At 57.4% G+C, this 22320-nt stretch overlaps 2 protein-coding genes and 1 long non-coding RNA gene across 19 annotated transcripts in view; 1 reads left to right on the forward strand and 2 right to left on the reverse strand.

Moving 5' to 3' along the window:
- Positions 1-8421, reverse strand: part of CHLSN (cholesin) — a 75775-nt gene extending 67354 nt beyond the window's left edge. For 9 of the 17 annotated variants that reach the window (XM_081552481.1, XM_081552476.1, XM_081552477.1 and 6 more), the window contains exon 1: positions 5058-6237. In XM_081552481.1, coding sequence (XP_081408607.1) covers positions 5058-5357 — 300 coding nt within the window. In that variant the 5' untranslated portion in view covers positions 5358-6237. Of the gene's footprint in view, positions 1-4877; positions 6238-7740 lie in introns of those variants that run through there. The other 8 variants (XM_081552478.1, XM_081552490.1, XM_081552487.1 and 5 more) reach the window with 3 other exon arrangements.
- A 2262-nt stretch (positions 8422-10683) lies between these two features.
- On the reverse strand, positions 10684-18597 carry ZFAND2A (zinc finger AN1-type containing 2A). Its single transcript, XM_081552496.1, has 7 exons — positions 18247-18597; positions 17166-17264; positions 16622-16716; positions 14916-15047; positions 12641-12792; positions 11904-11972; positions 10684-11625 (listed from the first exon to the last, which is right to left on the reverse strand). Exons 2-7 carry the CDS (start codon positions 17218-17220, stop codon positions 11607-11609), a joined length of 522 nt encoding a protein of 173 aa, XP_081408622.1. The 5' UTR covers positions 17221-17264; positions 18247-18597; the 3' UTR covers positions 10684-11606.
- Positions 16203-20268, forward strand: LOC145531063 (uncharacterized). Its single transcript, XR_014072146.1, has 2 exons — positions 16203-17445; positions 18160-20268. It is a non-coding gene; the product is annotated as an uncharacterized LOC145531063 (long non-coding RNA).
- Positions 20269-22320: the final 2052 nt, after the last annotated feature.

Consider the following 22320-nt stretch of genomic DNA (forward strand, 5'->3'; position numbering starts at 1 on the left):
TTCGCAGCAGCAACGGTCACAGTATCCATAACGGGGAAGCAACCGAGATGGGCCATCAACTGATGGATGAACTATTCTTCAGCCAGAGAGGGAGCAGTGACACCCCTACAACATGCTGCTGCTGCTGCTGAGTCGCGTCCGACTCTGTGCGACCCCACCGACGGCAGCCCACCAGGACCCCCGTCCCTGGGAGTCTCCAGGCAAGAACACTGGAGTGGGGTGCCATGGCTACAGCATGAGTGAACTGTGAAAGGTTCGTGCGAGGGAAGCTTGCCATGAAAAGCTGGACGGCATAATTCCGTACATACGAAATGTTCAGGATAAGCAAACGACAGACACAGGGACCAACGTGGGAGCCGGGGGCTGGGCGAGGGGAGCAGCGGGGGTGAGCACTGGTACCAGGCTTCCTCTGGAGCAGAAATACGTCCTCAGATTAGCCCGTGGTAATGATCACACACTCTGTGACTACACTTTAAAAAACCCGCTAATCCCAAGTTATTTGCTGTAAGTGAGAACACGTAAAGCCTCGGTGCTATTTGTAGGGGAATAAATGAAGGGGAAAATATGTCTCCTGCCCCCACCATCCCAGCAAACATCTCTGCGCCGTCAAAGGTGCTCCTCGCACCCCCAGCCAGGCGGGGCCTCCCTGCCCTCAGTCTGCCCACCGACCGTTACCAGTGGCCTGGCGTCGCTGTGTCCCGGCACCAAGACCCTTTCCTGTGTTTTCTTTCCTTACACGCCTTTCTGCAAAAATCCCAGTGACTCAGATTAATTTCTACGAGCAACACCAACTTAGCATTTCCTGCACTTGGTGGTGGGGAGGGTCGGGGCGAGGGGTGTTAAAGCCAACTGTCCTTGTGATCCCCACTAAAACCAGCGCTGCTTCCCGTGTGTGATCCCCACTAAAACCAGCGCTGACCCAGAGCTTCCCGTGTGTGATCCCCACTAAAACCAGCGCTGACCCCGAGCTTCCCGTGTGTGATCCCCACTAAAACCAGCGTTGCTTCCCATGTGTGATCACCACTAAAACCAGCTTTGACCCCGAGCTTCCCGTGTGCCGGGCCCTGCTCCAGGTGCTTCGTGCGGGTTGAGCCCTGGACTTCCTGTGACCACGGGACAGGCATGTGAGGACACTGAGGCACACCTCTCAAGGGAAATCAAGACATTGGGCCTGAAATCGGTAAATCAAAAGAAAAAGAAAGTCACCCAGTCTGCCTACTACGTAGAACACCCGGAGAAACAGTGGGGAGACGACAGTGCCTCTGAGGAGCAGCTGCCTACAGGTTCACGCTCAGGTCCAGGGCCACCGAGTTTCTGGGCCACACGCACACATCACTGACTGAACCTGACAGACTAAACGCCTTCTACAAAGATTTTTTAAATTACGTTACTCAGCATTAGCCAGAGGATGATGAAAACGACATGACCACGCCCGGCAGATGGGGAGTAGATTGGTACAGCCATCCTCAAGGTAATTTGATAATGTTTGGTAACATTTAATCAAATGCTTTGGCCCAGTAATTCCACATAAAGGAACTCACCCTAATGAAATAACCATGTACAGAGATTTATATAAGGATGATAATGACCTGATATGAAGGATGACACCACCTGTAACACTAAAAAATGGGCAACACAGTAAGTGTCCAGGGAACGGCAGACTGTGAAAGGGATGACGCTGGCAGCCGAGGGACTCGGCCGGACACCCGCAAACACCTGCGAGCCACCGTTTCCTCACTCGAGTGGGTGCTCGCCGCACACCGTAAACCAGAAGGACGGGCTATAAACAAGAATGTGTACAACACGACCCTCGTCTATAAGAACAACTGTACACAGATACGCACAAAAGAGAAAACCAGAAGGCAACACGTTAAGACATTAGCATTTTAGGGATCAGAATTAAAAGAATTCTTTTTCCTGTTTATTTTCCAGCAATTTCTACAATAAAAGAAAAGACATTTTGGGGAATTTCCTGGTGACCTGTTGGTTAGCACTCTGCACTTTCCCTGCTGAGGGTCCGGGTTCAATCCCTGGCCAGAAAACTAAAATCCCACGAGACACTCGGTGTAGCCAAAAAATAAAAGACATTTTAAGACATCAGCTCAAAAGTGCTCAGTGAAACAAGCGAATAACCCACCAACAGAAGGCCGATAACCCAGGTCAGACCAACAGGAGGAAGATGGCGAAGTGCTGGGCTGGGTCATAGTCACCCATGAGGACAGGCAGCAGCAACAGGCTGAGGCTGCCTCGGCTCTGGGCTGAAAAGAAAACCCACCGGACCTTAAAAAAATAAATCCGCCTCAGGGAAAAAAAAAAATCCTTTTCAAAATCTGAAAGCATCACTCATAGCCCCTGATGTCCCCTCTCACCTGGCGCATCTAAGTCACCTCTGATGGGAGCCGGCAGACCCAGGGAGGCCCCCTGCAAGGAATCCACAGGAATCCGCCCAGAGCCCCAGCTCCCGCGCCGGGACACAGCCGTGCTCCCATCCACCTGACCCGGACCTGCCGAGCCCCCGCTCGGATGAACGGCCTCCAGCTTCTGCTCCCTGAACCCACGGCCCGCTCCTGTGAGCTAAAGCCTGTAACCAAGCATCCTCCTCTGTGAGCCCACCTCGCATCTTGCCAGCCAGGCCCTCTGGGTGCCCCGGGGCTCAGGGACCCTCTAGCCTTGCCAGGACCTGCGGCCCACTGCCTCGACACGTCCCTACATGTTCTAAGGCCCCTCACCTCTCTCGTGCCCACTCCTACCTCATTACAATCGCGCCTCTGTAGACACACTCAGCTCCCTGCCCAGCAGAACCCCAACTCTAGTTCCTGCTGCTGCCTGGCCAGAGAGGCCCCAGGACCAAGCTGAGCGTCTCCCTTTACACTCGCAACACCCACCCCCAGGGATGCCCAGCAAACCCCGTTTCCTGACTCCAGCCACTCACCCAGATGACCAGTTTATCCTCTCGCCTCACGGGCTCTCAGACCTCCAATACAGCCTCCCCTCCTCTGCTGATTCCTGACGGATCACCGGATCACCGAGCTTACAGAAGCTCCCCACGGACCCTCCCCTCCCCCCCCTACAGTGGAGAACCCGAGCCTCTACCCCTCTACCGGGCTCTGACTCCAGGGGCCTCAGGGGCACTAAGCAATTCCCTTCCCCCATCGGCTGACCTTCTCTTCTAGAGTCAACAAAGAGCTCTCACGTCTGAAAACTTCCACATGCTCTCCACCCTTTTTCTGCTGTTTTCCAGAAGAAAACCCTCGGGAGCTGCCCACTGGCACCGTTTCTTTCTCCTCCCAGCCACTCCCGCATCAGGTGGCCACCTGACTTGGCCAGACAGCTCTAACTGAGACCACTAATGACACCCGTCTGCTAACAGACTTTCCCGACCAAACCCTGGCCAGCCTCCTCTGAGTGCTCCCTTCATCGGGCCTCAACCTGGGCCTGTAAAGACTTGAAAACCGTTTCTAGCAGCTCAGGGCCACATCTTTACAGTGGCTCTGTGCTATGCTGTGCTCAGTCGCTCAGCCGTGTCCAATTCTTTGCAACCCCACACACTGTCGCCCGCCAGTCTCCTCTGTCCATGGGACTCTCCAGGCCAGAGCACTGGAGGGGGTAGCCTATCCCTTCTCCAGAGGATCTTTCCAACTCAGGGATCGAACCCAGGTCTCCTGCATTGCAGGCAGATTCTTACCAGCTGAGCCACTAGTGACTACTTACAGTGACTCTAGCCCCCCTAAAAAGCTCCTGCCTGAGAAAACTGAAGGCTACCAATAGGACGCTGCCAACATCTGAAGACAGGACCTCTGTGTGTGGGGGGGCGGGGCAGGAGCCTCATCTCTCTCAGAGGCAGGCCCGAGTCTGCTCACTGCAATTCTCCAGCTCCATGCCTCTCTTCAGGGTGCCGCCCCTGCACCCCCCACCCTCCCTTTAAAACACCCTCTCCCTGCACAAATCCAAGGTGAGTTCAGTTTGCACGACTTCGGCCTGTTGCAATAGTTACCGTCGATTAAAATGGGACCTCACCACTTACACCAAGTCCAGTGTGGCTTTGTTCAGCCCTGCCTGGACCTACCTGACCTCACAGCAGCGTCTGCCACCACCTGCCCTTCTTCCCAGCGGCCCTTCCCTCCCCATTTTCCACACCCGCCCCCTCCCCACACTCTCTGGACTTCCTCCCACCTCTTAACCTCCCTGTCCCGGTATGCTCAAGGGCGCGGGCTCAGGCCTCCCTTCTTCTCTACCGACTCTCACTCGGCGAGATCTCACCTAGCCCTGTGGCTTTAAATACCAGCCAGGGGCTGATGACACCCACGCTTCTCACTGAGCTGCACAACCACGCTGCCAACCCTTGTGTATCACAGACACACACACTGTCTCGCAGGAGACCTGTCAAATCCACCCTGCCCATCATCCTCCACAAACCTGATCTCCCTGGCAAGGTCTGTCCCCTCAATCAAAGGCCATCTGGTAAAATGCAGATTTCAGCTCAAGCTAACAACCATGGTGTCACCCACAACTCCTCTTTCGCAAACACCCGGCCGTCCCTCGGTGAACCCCGCTGGCCCCACTCCCGAAGCACACCCAAGAGTGGACCTGCACCGCCCCTCCTCCTGTATCTTTCGAAAGTCTCCGGCCGGCCTCCGCCCCTGCCCCTCCAGGCCGTTTCTGACGCCGCCTTCGGCAGGGTGCGTGAAATACCTAGGCCCGGTTAGGCCCACCTCCGCTGGGACCCTCCCCGCCTCGGCCCTGCGCCCCGCCTAACGTCTCCCCGCCGCGCTGCGCAGTCTTCTTTGCTCACAAGCACCGGCGTCCCACCCGCCTCAGGCGACCTCGCTGGCTCCAGGCTGTTTCTGACTAGAGCCGCGCGGACACGCGGGACTCACCCAGGGGGCTGCGGGGACCCCCGGCGCGGCCGGCGCCCTGGTCCCCGCGCCCTCGGCAGGCCGCCGAAAGGAAGACGGCCAGGCCCCCAGCGCATCCCCAGCGGCCGCGCAGGCCCGGCGCCCACGCAGGGACCCCCCCCCGGACCCCCCCCAACCCCTCAGCGCGCCACACTCGCCTACCTGCGCGTGGCCGTCGACGCCGGCTTCCGGCAGACGCGACGCCCGGGTAACGCGGTCCCGCCCCCTGGAGCGGCGCCGCCTATTGGTCGAGGCACGCCTCCGTCTCCCCAATGGCCAATGGAGAGGGGTGGCCGCTTGGGGTGGGGCGGGGCCGATAGCGTCACTGTTGGGCGCCAGGAGCCTCCGGTTGCTCGGCAACCCTCCGCGTTCCGGCTTCGCGGGTGGCGCCCGCCGGTTCCCCGGCTCAAAGCGGACAGTGCAGGTCGGTCCACTAGAATTTGTCTCAAGCAGGATGTACATTTTAACTGCTGTCACTTAAAGAGTGGGCGCAGGATTGCGAGGTTGTCCCCCACCCTCGCCCCGGGGCATGGTCTCCTGCGGGTCTGCCATGCCCGGGCTTTGGGAGGGGGCCGCAGTCACTCCCTGAACTTGGATGTCACCGTCACCCCCACCCCCCAGCCGTGTGTGAACTGGGGGTTTTGAAGCTTGAGGGGAGCTTTGCTCGAGGGTGCTTGTTTGGGACATGGTGTGTCAGCGTGCCTGCGCCCGGTGTGTCCATAGAGCAGAACGTGGGGGCAGGGGAACACCCGTCCTGTCGTCTCTGCTGAGACCACCTCCACTTCCCTGCTCACAGCGTTGCGCCTGCTCGCGAAGTTGCCGGTGCAGCGGTGTGTCTGCAGACACCTGTAAGCCCAGGTTAGGTCGCCTGGAGAGAGGATAAAGGTGGACGCGGGCCCCACCACCCGGGCATCTTAAGTTCGAGGCGGCGCCACGCGGATGAGACCAACCACGAGTTAAATTAAATCATTTTTCGGCTCTTAGAAATATTGAACAGTCTCGCCCACTGCTGGTTGGGCAGACTTCTAAGCTGGGGACAGTGAGGTGGGGACAGCTGGACGGGGTTGTGTCATCAAGGGAGCTTCTTGGGGTGGAAGATAGGGCAGCAAGCCAGGACTTTCTAGTTTCGCTCTCTACGGACAACTAAATTGTTTCTAATTGTGTAAGACACCTTGCTTGCCTCTCATGCACATAAGGAGACGGGGCCACTGGTGTAAGCATGTTCACATTTACCGACTCCAGGAAGAACCAATCCGTTTTCAAGCTGCTCCAACTGGCTTCATGATCACTGAAAAATGAAGTTCTCATCCGCATACAAGCTTAAATAATATAGAGTATAAAATCCAAATATGTTTATCGTGTATTGTAACCCAACAGGACCCTATGAGCCTTCCTGGAAGGGAAGAGACTCCACCCCCTTACCCACCCCATGTCCTCCACCTGCTTCCTGTCTGTAGAAAAGCCTTAGCCTCCCAGGCTGTCAGTGAGCAGGAGCCTACAGGATCTTCCCAGTTCAGGACTCCCCCATTCCACGTCCACTGCCTCCATTTTGTCTGTAGAAAAACTTTAAAAATGAATAACTTTAATCTGAGAAGTCAGAAAATGCAGAAAGGAAAACATTCAAGCAAAATGAAATAATAATAGCCATTAAACAAAGTCAAGGACCTTTAGTTCCCCTCAAGAGCTATAGGTAATATTCTGAGCCATGTCCTTTTAGCTGTTTTGTAGCTGCTGAAAGCCCTGGCAGTTGAGGGGACTGAGCTGTGTGCTGCCCACAAGCACGCAGACCCAGACTGGTTGGAGTAATGACAATGCTGAGTCCTGATTACATCACCACTAACCAATCAGAAGAATGTCCACGAGCTGATGACGCACCCCACAACCCTCTCCTTCACTGTCTTTACAAACCTTTCCCTGAAAGCCTTCAGGAAACTCAGGTCTTTTAAGCACCAGCTGCCTGGACTCCTTGCTTGGTGCCTGCAACAAACGCTGCATTTTCCTTCACCACAACCCAGGGTCAGTAGATTGGCATTGCTGCCACCCTAAGCAGTCGAGCTTGGTTTGGAAACAGGGAGAGGTGATTCCCAGAAAGCCTCCCATTGAAAACAGCTGGAAAAAATGGTAAAAAACAAGACATATATATATAGATACATAGATGACATGAGGCCAAAAAATAAGGGGAAAAGGGAAACCTAGAGAAGTAATCCTCCCAGGTAGGGCCATTTTTCACTCAGTTCCGGAAGAAATAGCTGAAAGGCTGAGGAAGTGAACAAAGATTTTGTCAGCTTTGCAGGCTTAGGGCTGCCAAGAGGAAGGGTCCTTGTAAGCATCCCATCTTTGGGTTGAAATCCTGAAAGGCTACACTGTACACATGAATATAAAGAGAGACCAGCTCTTGCAGGCAATGCACAAAATCCACCTTGAATTCATCTCAATTTCTGAAACTGCATTTAAGCGATTTGGGATTTATTGTTGGTGCCACTTGTGTGCTGAAAGAAGAAAAGGTCAAGTTTAGACCGTCAAGTCCCACACCCCAAATTGTTATTGCTCATATAGCATGACCGCTGGTCAACAGAAAATAGCTACATACACAGGAGACAAACAATGGGACAGAAAACCAAGAAAAGCCACCACCGTCAGCGTGCACTGGGTTGCTGGCACACCCACGCGATAGAGCCTCGTGGATCCGAAGATGGACTCCTCCAGCTGCCGCCGGGCCAGGCTCACTCTGCTGGGAGCACAGCTGGCCCAGACGCTGAGCTCTGCAGGCAATCAGCCAAGCCAGGAGACGGAAGAGCAAACCTCAGCTCCACCTCCGCAAAGGCATGGGGCCCAGGGTACTTACGGGATGAAGAAGCAGGGCAGCCTGAGGTTGGATGGGTGGGGAGCGCGGGGAGACTTGATGGGAAAAAGCTGGGATAATCTCGTTCCATGAGGGTGTTAACCTAGCCACAGGCCTCTGCATGTTCAAAAGTGGAGGCACTTAGAGACTAAGGGTGAAGTTCTCAGCTCTGACGTAAAGGTCGTGGAGAAGAGATTCGTGCTTGCCCCCTGGAGGCTTGGAAGTCCCATCCACTCATAACCAGCTCGGCTGGAACCCGGCCCAGCTGACTCCAAGCTCCTGGAAAACAACTCAGGTGAGCATCTCATCGTCCAGGCTCTGTGAGGTCTCGAGGAAGAGAAAGTCTTAAAACAACTTTGATTAGTGGTGCAGGTGAGATGGATCTGGCCCAGGGTCCCACAGTCACGGACTAACACGGTGCCCACTGCATGTCAGGAGCTGCTTAGCCGGGTGTGTGACTCTCGGGTCTTCCAAGTTTCGTGACCCAAGCGCAGGACCATCTGTACTACAAACTGACCTCTTCCTTTGGGCCCCACTCAAAACCAGCAGACTTCCAAGTCACCCTGTAAATGAGTGATGGCCATGTTAAATGTGATTCATGCCACCTCCCCACCCAAGGGGACCAAGCGAGGGCGGCAAAGCTGCTTCTTCGTGACCAGAGATGGTGGTGTTCTCTATTTCTGCACAACACACTAACACAATTTTGCAGCTGAAAACTACAAACATTTATGATCTCACAGTATCTGCAGGGTGGGCACATGGGTGTGACTTAGCTCTGTGCTTGGCCTCAGGGGCCCCCACAAGCTGGGCCGAGGTGGCGCCAGGGCTGGAGTCTCACGGAAAGGCTCCCCCGGGGGACAGTCACTTCCGAGCTTGCTCACCTGGCTGCTGGGAGGACTGAAGACCAACTGCCTGCACCACCACCCCCCCCGCGGCACCCGCTCCCCTCGCAGCCCCTCCCTGCGCCTCTCGGCTCTTCCACGGCACCCACTCGCCTCGCACAGCACACCGCAGTGGCTGACCTCGTGGCCTTGCAGTGAAATAAAGCAGGAGGTCAGCACTTATCCGCAGATGTTCACACCCGACCAAGCGGGAAGGTCAGACTCATCTCCCTCTTGCCGCCTTCCCGACACCCCTGTCTCAGGGTGTCTGCAGCGCTGGGCAAATGTCCACAGTCCTCACTGTCCAGCTTCAAACCTGGAAAATGGAGAACACTTCAGAAACTCACTTCAGAACCCCCCTTCCAGATTAGGCCGTAGCATTGCCACAGAGAATTAATGTGGAAGCCTGATCAAGAACAGACACGGATACCAAGGGGGAAGGGGCGGCGGCACGAACTGGGAGCTTGGGACTGACATGCACGCACTATCGACACGACGTATGAAGCAGGTGACTAATGAGAACCTCTGCACAGCGCAGGAAACGCTGAGGGCTCCGTGGGGACCTAACTGGAAGGAAATCCAAAACAGAGGGTGTGTGTATACACACAGCTGACTCACTGTGCTGTACGGTAGAAACACAACATTGTAAAGCAGGTAAACCCAATAAAGATTAATTTTAAAAATACACTTAAAAAACCCCCAACCCCTTTGAACACAGACGACCTGCAAACACTGACTTTGCTCCTCCTGGCGATCCTGGACGCGGTTTCCTGCAGGAACGAAGGTCCCAGTCGCCGGCTCCCTGGTTCCCAGAGGCCCTCCGGTGACACCTTGTGGCCACGTCTGATACTGCAGCCTTGCACCAGCTCAGCCGGCAGGACTGGTCACCAGACATGGTCACTGGACACGGGGCACTGGGCAGGCAGCCTGGCCCTGCGCGCTGCTCGTAACTCAGAGGCAAGACAACAATGGTGGCAAGGAGGGCGTGGCTGCACGTGGTGAAGACCCCAGCCGGCGGGAGAACACGCTCAGCTGCCCCAAGTCTCTCCCTCCCCCCACACGGGCCAGAGCCTCCCCAGAGACACGTGGACTTGCTGAGAAGGCCGGCCTGACCCTCCTCCTGCAGCGGGGCGGTGGTGGGCCCAGCGCCAGGCACCGGGGCCCGGGCAGAGCCTGCACACCTGGCGAGCCCCGTGCCTCGGGCACCTGTGAGGCTGAGCACCAGCCTCGCCCCATCCCAGGTGGCTGCCACTCACAGGTGAGGAAACCACGGCCAACGTCACAGCGTGCTCCAGCGCACTCCCAGCAGCCGCGGCGGGGCCCGTCCTGCCCCGACACCTGAGCACAGCCTTCCCTCAAAAACACACGCAGACCTGTGACACTTAAAAGGGGCACTCAGAACTCTCAATATCAGCACCTCCTACATCAATTTAAAACGCACTCGTGGCTTCCCCATCCTTTGGGCCGTGGTCACGTCCACAAGCAATTTTCAGAAAATGCTCAGCTCTGCTCATTAAGGCAGACCCGTTGGTGACACCATGCTTTCAGCACATTAGAAGCCTGAGCCAATGGGACAGCTGATGGGGTGTGGGGACACTGATGGGGGGGAAGTTGGTGTGGCTTCCTGGACACCAACTGGGGACCTCTCGCCGAACTCTGAAACACCCTCCTCCAGCACAGCAACGCTCCCTACGGCGCCAAGCATGGGGCAGCGACATGCCCAGGTCCTGGGGGACCTTGACCTCTGTAAACAGCGACAGGGACTGCCCAGCGGATGTCTGCTTTCCTGACCTTTAGCCTTCGGTGCCATTCCAACGTCTCTTCACGCAGGGCCTTCAGGAAAACGCTCACTTCTCAGAAAGGTCTTAAATACACTTAAACATTCCAATCACAGCTGAGAAACACGGGTGCACCCCTGTAAGTTGACAATCACTGATCATGCGGCATTTTTTCCTTTAGTTTGGATGATCAAGCACAGTGTGAACAGAAATATGACGCAGGCTCTCCACCTACTTTTAAAATTCCTAGTAGCCACAACTAAAACACAAAACAAAAACAAGTAAAATTCATTTTAATACTTTATTTAATCCATTATATCCAAAATACTATTTCAACCTGTAAATATTTGTAACAAGATTTTTTTCTTTTTTGGTATTGTCTTCAACACCCAGCACTACTGAGTCTCAGTTTGGACATTAACCTCTCCCGAGAAAGACCTGATCTGTGTATAGATGTCGTAAAATTGCAGTTGAGAAAGTACTCACACACTCAAGTTCCTGACACTCAACACTGCTTCCTAACACTGGCTAGTGACCGCCACAGTGGACCTGGACCCCAGAAAGCGCTTCGTCCACGTGGCCCCAAGACCCACAGCATCAGAACTCGGGGGGGGGGGGCTGCACCGCTCTAACAGGCCCTCGGGCAATCCTGGCACATCTGGAGAGCCAGCGGTCTAGACCTACCACCAGTAACCAGATGAGGGGCACCAACAGCCACCTCACCCACCCGCAGACTGGGAACCGAACACGCCGCCCCTCCACTGTATCCCGAGGCTCTAAACCCAGAAAACAGAGTAACTGTGTGGGTTTTGTCTGGCATCCACGGCTGCGTGCCCTGTGGGTTCTGATGGGGACCCAGCTGGATGGCATTTGTCTTCCTCTGGATTCCTGGCATCACCCCAACGCCTGCAGTCAGAGGGTCACGGCTGTCCTCTCAGTGGAGCAAGAGCAGTGGGCGGGGGCCACCTGGACAAGGACCCCAACAGGAGAGGTGGTCCCCCTCCACCTGGGCTCGGATGGCCGATCACAGGAGCCACATGGGGAAGACGTCGTGTGACCTGCTGTCAGTGCTTTGAGTGACAGACGCCCCTTGACAGACCCACAGGCCAGAGCTGCTCGTGTGGGAAGCAGGGACCTGCTGGAGCATAAAGTTACCCACAAAGCGCAGGTAACTTATGAGAACAGGCCAGTCTGGGCGGAATCAATCAAGTCATTGCTTTACTTTGAACCTGAAAGAGAAGAAAGCAGCTTATGTTTTTAGATTTGTCTGGATTAACTACAAGTGAGGGATCACATACAAAACATGCCCCACACACAGGGCTCCAGACCCCAGCTGTGCAGTCTCTCTCGGGGTCACCCGCAGGCAGGCGCGCACCCCCCCCCGGGTAGCTGGGACAGGGCACCGAGCCCCAGTGGGCAGGCAGGAGCCACCCCGTGAGCGCTCGGCGTGACCGTCCCCCCTCTGGCAGGACAGAGAGCTGTCCCCCTGGCCTGTCCCGGACCGTACCTGAAGTGCTGGGCCAGCCAGCCGCCCGGGCCCTCGTGGGAAGCCCCCGACGGCCCGGGATCCGAGCACCTGCGGGGAAGGCTCAGGTCAGTGTTCAGCCAACTCCTTGAGCATGAAGGCCCCACACGCAGGGACAAGGGGACCCTCCGCCTGGCTCAGGCAGTCAGCACCAGGGGTCACAGGAGGTGGCGGGGGACCCGGCTTCCACCGCTCCTGCGGCAGGTGGGGGCGGACGCTCCCCGTTTCCGAGCGGGCTCTCCCGGCTGCCAGCCAGCGGAGGGGCTGGGCCGCCATCAGAAGGCGGCCGGAGCGTGGCAACCCCAGGCCTGTGGGGAGGGCGGGTGGCTAGCGGGGTGTGTGAAGCCGAGCTCACAGTGCGGGGGGCGGTCCGTCTAATCCCAGATTGCTGGGGCGCCACGGCGACACTTGGCGACCACCGCGCAGAGGGAATTCCGTGGGAGACCGAGGCCAGGGGCCCCAGGGAGACAGGGACCACCCTCCACGAAGGGGACGCCCGGGCAGACCCTCCCCGTGGCCCCAGAAAGAAGCCCGCACCGTGGGCGCGGCTTTAGAACTGCGGTCCCAGCAAACGACGACTAGAATCCGGCTTCAGTGCTGAATTCATTTTTAATTTAGATCATATTCACCCAAACCCCCACAACGAAGATTCCACCCCAACAGCTGAGCGTGGGACTCAATTCCAGGCCCAGGTGGTCCGTCGCGTAGGCTGTCCTCACCCAGCTGAGCTGCTGGGGCGGCCCCTGCGGGCGCAGCCGTGGTCCAGAGGGTGTCTGTGCTGGAGGCAGAAGCTGCCACGGCATTCCTCACACGCCACCCGCAGCATCTCTCTCCTTCTGCAGCCCTCTCTGGAGCAGCGGTACGTAAAAATCTGGAAAAGCAAAAGTCACTTCAGTGTCCCAACCGCCTCACCGAGCGATCATTCAGCAAGCCCCCGGGCAAGACCCTCAACACTCAAACCAGAAACAGTTCTTAGCTAAACAGCACGCAGGCGCCGGGCTTTCACTGAGATGTGTCAGGTAAACAGAAAAGTACTAAGGATGCAGGAAACTTTTAACCAATGACAAACACAAGGCCAGCACTTCAAGTTGGGGACTCATGTGGGATGCTTGGGGGTGCTCCCCGTGGAAGAAACAAGATGGGGGTGGGGGCAGACGGGGTCACAGAGAGAAGGCCACGGAGCACGAGGGGCGGCCGGCGGGGCTCCGGGGACAGTGGGGGCTGTGCTCCGTCGGGTGGGGGGGGTCTCTGGGTGACATAAACTGCCAGGCACTCCCCACTGTGCAGGCAGCAACAGACGGCGGAGAGTCAGCAGCCTGGGGACGGCCCTCCACCAAGACAGGCAGTGACCGACACAGGGGAACAGCAAGAAGCCGGCGGGCGGAGACGGAGGAGGGGTCGGGGGGAGCCACAAGCGGGGAGGGCAGGCGGGCCGTGGTCTCAGGAAGGCAGTGAGGTGTTACAAGAGGCTCCAGAAGGCTCAGAGGAGCCCCAAACTGGGCAGCAGGGCTGGGTGGGGGGCCGTGGGGCCGGAGGGCTCAGAGTGGGGTTTTCGGGGCGGGGGGCAGGGGTGAGGCTCTGGAGGTCAGGGGGGTCCGATCAGAGGGCCTGGGACGGAGGCTCGGGGCAGGCCCACCTCCTCCTGCTCCAGCTTATTTGTCGTTATTGTTTGTGTCCTGCACTGAGCGTGGGAAGCAGGTAACTGCTGGAGCACGTGAAACAGCCGAGAACCAGAAACCAGAAGCCAGGACTGGAGACGAGCTGGAGGCTGAGAGCGGGGGACCTGCGTCCCAGGAGGCCTCCCGGGTCAGCCAGGGTAGCACGCAGCGCGGGGACGTGCAGGAGGCCTGTGAGCCTCCTGTCTGAGGGCGGGACAGGCCGCGGCCAACCCGAGGCTCCTCAGACACGGAGGTGACCACAGGTGGCGGCTCTGACTCTGCCTGAAGTTCTACAGTGACCACAAAAGGTGTTCTGAAAACGGATGAACGCAAAACTGCAGAAGACAAAGGCGACAGCCACGACTTTAGGGAAGGCTCACGGACAGGCAGGAACGCACTCAGCAGCCGTGAAACCCTGCCAGCCGGTGGGGAGGGCCAAGAGACAGCCTTCCTGTGACACAAACTCGCCAAAGGCTCAGAAATCGCAGCACTGGAGGCTCGGGGGGGGCCAGGAGGAGGCTATGCCTCCAGGAGACCCCCTCCTCCACCCCCACCCCCTGCCGCAGCAGAGCTGCCCTGACCCCCCGTGAGCCTGAGACTGACCAGGACCCAGCACAGGGGACAGAGAAGGGAACCTGGGGGAGAAGAGGCTGGCCCGGGAGGGCCAGCACCCAGGAGCGCGGTCCCGAGCAGGCGGGGGCTTGGCCAGCGTGAGGCCGCCACACCGGGGGCAGGGACAGCAGTCCCTCACGGGCGCCCGAGCAGCAGCAGAAGCAGGAAAAGCGCCAATGCCCACAAGCGCCAGGAGAGCCTCCGGGGCGAGGGTGCCGGAGCCCAGCACCAGCTCCCCGCGGGATAGACGTACACGGCACACAGGCTGAGCTCAGGCCGTGGGGAACGCAGGCGGCCCAGCGCCCACGGCCGAGCTCCCCGTGCCCGCTCCAAAGAGGCAGGCACGCTGGGGTCTGCATGTTACCAGTACATGCTGTGCCGTCTCCTGGGGAGCTCAGAAAAAAGGCGCGCGTGGACAGGGATTCCCAGAAACCACGCTAACTTTCCACCTTGGGAGAAAAAGTGAGATTCCTGTAACGACAGCAAATCCTAACGTAGACCCTAATATTTAGGAAACACGCTTGTAGAACTGTGAAAACCTACGCCGTTCAGAATCCAGGAAAACACTCAACAATCGTTCCGTTCAGTCGCCATGGACTGCAGCAGGCCAGGCCTCGCTGTCCATCACCAACAACTGTCAGGGTTGAATGTTATGCAAAGGCTATTGTAAGTAATTAGCCTGATGGGTAACTGCCCTTCTCCCCCGACGAGGGCCCTGCCTCACCTTCTCCGTCTCCCGCCTGGGGGGACGCCGACAGTCTCCATCCATGTGCGCACCGACCACCACATCGGGGGTCTCCCCCTTCTTCACTGGGACTGGGCTGTTACAGAGCGGGCACACCGGGACCCGAACATCCTAAAATAACAAAACATAAGGCGACAGGGCTGATCCAGAGAAGCAAAACTCACGCACACGACAAGGACAGCGGCCCAGCACAGTCGCACAGGGACACCGAGGCTGGCCTCGCCCTCACAGGAGCATCAACAGCGAGGCACCCTGAGCCGGAGGACAGGGTCAGCTCGGGTGGACCCCAAGGGAACCGACGCACAACGGACTATCACCCACCCACAGAGACGACCCTAGGAGAGCCGGCAAGGGCACCCAGGAAGGGAGCGGGTGAGCAGTCCGGATGGCCGGTCTCGGGACGGCAGGGCTGTCTGTCCAGCACCAGGAGTGAGTGGACAAGCTGCCCCGAAGCCTCCAGCGCGGGCAGGGCTGCCGGGAGCAAACGCCGGCGAGAGGAGCCGCGGCCCCGCCTGCCAGGGCCCTCCCGATGCTTGCGGGGCTTCCACGGAGCCCACACGAGCAGACATGGTCACCCGCCAAGGCGCACGTGGCCAGGCTGAGCTCTCAGGCTCAAGCCCAGGAGGGGGGGCTCTGAAAGGAACGAGCAGGGCCCCCAGCAGCAGAGCACCCAGCACGGTTACCATCCCTCAGGGCCAGGGCGGAGCCAGCTTCACTCAAGGAGACCTCTGAGGGGACACGGCCCTGTGGGCGAGTGACAGGTAACCCCAGAATGTCGGGAAGCTGAGCTGGAAAGCCACCCGGGGTGCTCCCACAGCTGGCCAGTGGGCGAGTTAAGAAAGCCAGCAATGCTGAGTCATCTCTAGGCAGACTCGCCCTATCCAGGGAAACAGGAAGGTCAAGTCAACAAAACCATAGCTTTGCCTGGTCCTTGGTGCTGGGCGAACATGAGTCACCCTCCCCCGCCCCCATGAATCAGTGAAGGTCCAGACCACAGCTGACACCGGTCAAAGCCAGAAATGCCATCATCTGCACCTCTAAACTGCCACCGTGGGGAACCCATAGAGTGCCAGCCAATGACCTCAGGAAAACGCTCCTGGAAGCACCCAGAACAAGTGAGTTCAGGCTGGAACCGCCTGAACCGTCAACAACCTAGGTCTCACACCTCTGGACTCAGGCAAGTCTGCTTCCCTCAGCGCATATTCCAGCTTCCACCAGGTCCCGTCTGAATCACCGAGGCAGGAGGCCCAGGCTGCGAAGTGACCCCGAAAGAAAGCATGGACAGTTCCTCCCAAATGGATACCATCAAGCCCTGCACTGGGAAGGAACCAGGAAGACAGAGCGGTTTTCCCTTGGTGTGTTGAATAAAAGGAACTAAATGTTTTAACATGTTAAGTAAGCTTTGAAGGTCTGGATACAATAGATTCCAGGAACCCCCGAGAATAACCTGCGGAGTTAGAGCTGCGAGGCCCAAGCTTCCTGGGAGGGTGGACGCTCCTCCCTGCTCTGTCCACACACGGTTACCGAGGGCCTGAAACAAGGCTGGTGTGACTGAGCAACGGGACTTGACAGTTTCTTTCACTCTAGCTGAGCTTTAGCTACGTGTGGCTCGCGTCCACTATCTTGGGCAGCGTGGCTTTGGAGAGAGCAGATCAGAATCTTCAGAACGAAGTATGATCGATTACCTTGGCGAACGCAAGGGGACACTTATGTGCAGCATAGGTAAAATGATCTTTACAGAAATCTTGTTTACATGCATCACATTTTAACGGAAGAAAATCTAAAAAAAAAAAAAAAAAAAGTAAAGGGCTTTAAAGACTAGAACAAAAAAATCATACGTCGTCATTACACCAGGATTTACCTTCCCTGAGTTCATATTACGCCAATCAATACATCCTCGAGGTATTACATGAGAATAAAATAATTGGGATCCATGAATTTCACAATGCCAGCACCACAGCAGAACCGGTACAGCCACCCTTTCCACAGGGATCCCAGCTCAGGTGGTACCACGAGTGTTTCAGCAGCGCTCTTCTATCCTCCCAGTGCTGGCAGCCAGCCTCGTACCCAGCTGTATGGAACCTCAACCTCAGGCCAGCATCTCACTGCCAAAGAGCCACAAAGGCCAAGACCCAAAGAACATCAGCTAACGAAGACAATGGCCAGTTCTCCCAGCAAACAGATGACAAAACGCCCATTTTCTGTCGAGGTTCTCTTAAAAGTGCTTACCTAGCTGCTTGCACGTTTTTTCTGAACAGTGCTTCCCCAAATCAGGGAACTCCATTGTAAGAACGTGTCCAAAACACAGACAGCAGAGTAAAACGTCACCTGCAAGAATTAGAAAAAGTTAGGAGAAAAGCAACGATGGCCTGAATTTCGGTCACCATGATTTATATCGTGCAGCTGATCAAAGTGAACACACATTGTAAACGCCCAAGTCAGCTGGGCTCCCACAGGGACTGAAGCCTCACAGCTCATCTTTTAGCAAAAAGAAAATGGGCGTCTTCGCGTAAGTACCAGCTCCTTCAGAATTAACCCCATTAAAAGATAGGTTGTTTTTCAGTCCTTTTAATTTCTAGTTTATGAAGCTCAACCCTAATTTAGGTTTTCGTTAATCCATATTTTGATTCATATTGACAGGGACGTCTCATATTCAATTTTACACAGTGGCCAGAGAAAGTTACAGCCTTGGTGAACTTTGAATCCCAATTTCATCTACTGAATATACTTGTTGACATAAACAAAACTCCGTTACCAGGTGCTAAATCACATTAATTAACTGCACTAACCCGGAGAGATTCGACTCAGTCCCCTCCTGATCTCTTTAACTCCCTGATGCATTGAGTCTTACTTAGAATTTACTCCTTAATGACCATCAACCTGGAGTTGACCCGGGGAAGGGCAAGAAGTTAACTCACCAGTGGAAAACAGGTAAATAAACAGTGACATTGCACTTGAGAGAAAACTGAAGTCCCCCGGACGCCTCACCGGCTGCCCTCCCATCAGGCGCCCACTCTCGGAACTCTGGTCCCTCCCAGAGTCCACGTCCCCAGGGTCTTGTCCGAGCTCTCTCCGCTCCCGGGGGCGTCCCCGGTGCCTGGGATACTCTGGCCACGGCTCACGCCCGCTCCTGCCCTCAGGCCTCGGGTTAGAGCATCACTAACCCCCGCCTCACCCCGCCCGACCCTCATTTCCTCTATTCGGGAACTCCTTCCCCCTGCAGCTTCGCAGGCGCCTCTCGGCTCCAGGGGTCAGCGACACCGAGCGGATGTGCGGGAACCGCTCCATCGAGGACCGACCAGAGACCCACCTCAATCCCGCCGTGGTCGCGCTGTCAGCGCTGCGTCCGCGGAGCGAGAGCCCCAGTGTGCTGGGACACGGGCGCCCTGCCCGTCCGAGATCTGCGGCCCGGCCGGACCCTCGCCCGCCGTCCCCGGCCCGGCCCCTGAAAGAGGCCCGGGCAGCCGCCGAGGAGACTGGAAGGCGGCGGAGGCCGAGAGCTTGAGCCTCCCGTCCACCGTCGGCCGCGGCGAACAAGGCCAAAGGGACGCGGAGAACAGAACTCGAGTGACGACAACGGCCGGCCCCAGCCCACCGAGGACCGGCATCGCGGCGCCCGGCATTTATCCGCAGCCGCCCGGCCCGAGCGCTACCGTCGTCCGGGCCTTTCCGGCGCGCCCCGACACGTCACCGCGGGCCAACCAGTCGCGCCCGGCCGCGGCGAGGCGTTCCCGGCGCGCGCCGACACGTCACCGCGGGCCGGCCAATCGCGCCCTCCGCTGCCCGCCCACGCCTCTCCTCTTCTCGAACAGTCGCGCGGCCTCTCGGAGCTGCCGAGTCACGGCGAGGCGCGTCCGCGCAGGCGCACTGGGCGCGGCGGGGGGCGTTTCCCCGCGCGGGGCGCCGGCCCGCAGAGCCGTCTGCGCGGCCGCGAGCCTTCCTGCGGGCGGCGGGGAGAGCGGCCAGGCGCTGATGTTGGAGTCACAGGTGAACTTGAGCGAGCGGGCAGGTTCACAGACGGGGCAACCACAGGGTCGCCTGCGCGCGCTTCTGCGTGCGCGCCGCCTCCCTTCGCCTGGCTCCGGCCCGCTGGAGAGCCTGCTGCTGACGCCCGTGGCGCCCCGTCACCCCCCATCGCCCGCGTGGTTTCCCTCCGTGGCCGCTCCAGCCACCCAGGCGCGGAATCGGTGGCGACCCCACGTTAAGGTTCGACCCGCAGACCCCGGCTGGCTTTTTGTCGTGTCTCTTTCCTCTCTGCTCCAGGAGCTCATCTGCTGTTACACTTTCAGTCTCGTCCACGACGGTTTTATTAAAAGTCACAGACTCTCTTTCGTGTGAGGTGACTCCCAGGACCGGAGTCAGGTCCTGTTTGCTTGGTGGTGACACCGCAGGGATGGTGCCGTGCTCATCACCGGGCAGGATCGCTCCCCGTCCTACCACGGGAGATGTTAATGTTGACTACCCAGTCCTCACGTTTGCCAGGTTTCTCCACTTTTTCATTTGTGAACAATTTCCCTTTTCCGTTTATTTTTTAAAGAAGAATCAAAATTCACCTCAGCCTCAGGGAAGGTCAGAAGACGGGAGTGGACACCCGAGGGTGTACCAGGTGAGCATCTGGCCCACCTCAGCCCTTCCTGGCCAAGACCACACCACACTAGCCTGAGAACAAGACCATCAAGTCAGAGCCTTTAGATGCAGCTTTTTGGTCATTAACTGAACACCTGCATTGGTACAAAGAGATGCTGAGCTTCCCTGGGGGCTCAGTGGTGAAGAATCCACCTGCCAATGGAGGAGACACAGGTTCCATACCTGGTCCAGGAAGATCTCACACACGTGCAGCCACCAAGCCTGTGCTCTCATGAGCCCATGAGTCACAGCTACTGAAGCCCACACGCCTAGAGCCTGTGCTCTGCAGCAAGAGAAGCCGCTGCAATGAGAAGCCCACATACCACAATGAAGAGTAGCCCCTGGTCACTGCAGGTGGAGCAAGCCCATGCACTGCACTGAAGACCCAGTGCAGCCAAAACTAAAGCTCTTAAAAAGAAAATACAGATGCCACCAAGCATAGGTGACCACTGTATACCCGAGTTACTTACACATCACGATTAAGGGCTTCTGTCGTGTCCTCTGAGCACTGCTCTGTAGTCAGCTGGGGACAAAGGAGCTGGCAGTGCTATGACACGGCGGAGGGGAGGGGAGGCAGACCTCAGAGCCCTAGTTAGCAACCCTCAAGAAGTTCTAGTTGAGAGAAGAGGCCAGAGTGCACATCCAGACACACTGCCCTCTGTCCAGGGAGCAACGTCCTTTGCCACCAGCTCTCTGTTGTGGCCCCTGTTTTACGTGCAAGGAGACAGGTGCCGAGCTGACAAGGGACAGACCCAGGAGGAGCCAGGATTCACACTCACCTTGGAGTCCACATTCCTGACACCTCTGTGCTGCCTGCAATGGCTGGGGGTGAGGATGGACGGGCGGGCAGGAGCCGCCCGGACCCTGGGGGCTAATCAGGACCCCGAGGGCCACGAAAAGATTTCGGACTTTATCTTGAGTACAGAGATATTGCTGAAAAGTTTTAAACAAGACCTTGACGGGTGGGCAGGGAACATTTATAAAATACATACACTTTATGCAAGTGAACAAAAAATAATTTCAACCTGCTTGATTTTCTAAAGCTGAACTCCACTTTGCTTTGGAGCCCCAGACGCCCGCCCCAGGCAGACCTGTGTCCTGTCCCATCACTGAGTGTCCAGTCTGTTCAGATCCAGTTCCTCTGGTGACCTCAGTCGTTTCAAGGCTTCTTCCTGTGACCCCTGGTTCTTGTCTCCTTCAGTGGCACCGGGGTTCGGGGAAGCATGGATGACCCCGTGGCAGCGAAGGGCGGAAAAACCTATCCACAGCCTTTGGTCACATGCGAGCACCTGCCGCTGGTATCAGGACTTCCGTCGTGACCTTTGATGAGTTCACGGCAGCCTGTCCTGACCCCGGGTTTCAGGCTCAATGACCCTCTCTGCCCTCCACACTGGGGTTGGCGGCGCTGGGGAGCGCCTGTAGCTTGGGGGGGGGGTGTGCCTCTAGGGCACCAGTTGAGGCCCTCTCCCTGCCCGGCCACACCCCAGGTGTACACTGTGCTCTGTCTGCACCGGCACAGAGAAGGTTCAGGTGGGAGAGTGGGCGTGGGCCCGCTGCCTTCAGGTGATCCCCTCCTCTCCGAGTCGTGCATCATCACAAGCCCCGCATCTGAGGGCTGTGGGATGTGCAGGGGCGGTTCTCAGGGATCCAGGCAGCATCACAGGCTCCATGTCCTCCCTGGCAAAGCTCCAAGGGACTTCTCAGGTGGTCCAGTGGTTGGGAATCCGCCTCCCAATGCAGGGGACGTGGGGTTCGATCCCTGGTCCGGGAGGATTGCACATGCTGCAGCTGCTGGGCCCACGGTCCAGAGCCCGACCTCGGCGACGAGAGAAGCCGCCACGAGAGGCGCCCCCGTGCGCCGCAGCTGCTGAGCCCGTGGGCCCGGAGCCTGTGCTCCACCGCAGGAAGAGCCACCACAGCGAGAAGCCCGCGTGAGGCAGCAAAGACCCAGTGCAGCCAAGACAGACTGAGAAGAAAAAGGAGGGCTCATTCGCCCTGCCCGGCCCTGGAAGCGCCATTTCCCTCGTGCGGCGGGCGTCTCTCTCATCGCTGCCTTTGGTTTCCTGCCCTTACGGGTGAATCTCACAAGCTTTGGCTCACGCTTCCCTTTCCTCTCTCTTCAAAGCCTCTCTTTTAAGACTGTGGCTTGCCATGAGCTCTTAAAAGATTAGGTTAAAACTTAAATCTGAACAACTTTAACTTAAAAAAAATATTTTGTATTTTTATTTTTGGCCACGTTGGGTCTTCATTTGAGTAGTGGCTTTTATGGCTAGACAGATGCTTTCATGGAGCCTGAGCGTCACCACAAATGATGGTGGAAAACTTCTCAGTGATGGAGGAGAGAAAACACTGACCTTGTACTTGGAAACGTGTGTTCGGTCGCAGTTTGGGGAAGACAGACAGATGGAGGAGAGGCTGGAGCAGAAGCTGGGAGGGCAGCTACGAGGCTGTGGCTGCGGCCTGGGAGACAGGTGAGAGTGGCCGTGGACACCTTGGAAACGCAGTGCTTCACCCACCTCCGCCACTCCCCTTGCCGGCAGGGCGTGAGCATGTGGTCCAGGGGAGGGGCTTCTGGGAAAAGATTCCTCCCTGTTGAAAGAGAGACACTCATCAGGACAGAGCCCGCTTCTAGAAGAGGCTTTTGTGATGCTTGAAAGTACCCTTCTCACTAACACGTGGGGCCAAGCTTAAGGGCCAAGCCGCGCGCTGAGGGTGGCCTAGCGGAAGGTGGAGAGAACCCGGGTCAGTGGTTACGTTG

This window comes from Giraffa tippelskirchi, chromosome 13 (genome assembly GCF_054371585.1).
Source record: "Giraffa tippelskirchi isolate mGirTip1 chromosome 13, T2T-mGirTip1v1.2.pri, whole genome shotgun sequence".
In the NCBI taxonomy this organism is placed as follows: Eukaryota; Metazoa; Chordata; class Mammalia; order Artiodactyla; family Giraffidae; genus Giraffa; species Giraffa tippelskirchi.

Coding starts and splice junctions, on each gene's coding strand:
- ZFAND2A (XM_081552496.1), bottom strand. CDS start 17,220: ATGGAGTTCCCTGATTTGGGGAAGCACTGTTCAGAAAAAACGTGCAAG. Junction 15,048..16,621: donor GTCCCCTTGCGTTCGCCAAG/GTAATCGATCAT, acceptor TTGTTATTTTAG/GATGTTCGGGTCCCGGTGTG. Junction 12,793..14,915: donor CCAGGCGGGAGACGGAGAAG/GTGAGGCAGGGC, acceptor TTGCTTTTCCAG/ATTTTTACGTACCGCTGCTC.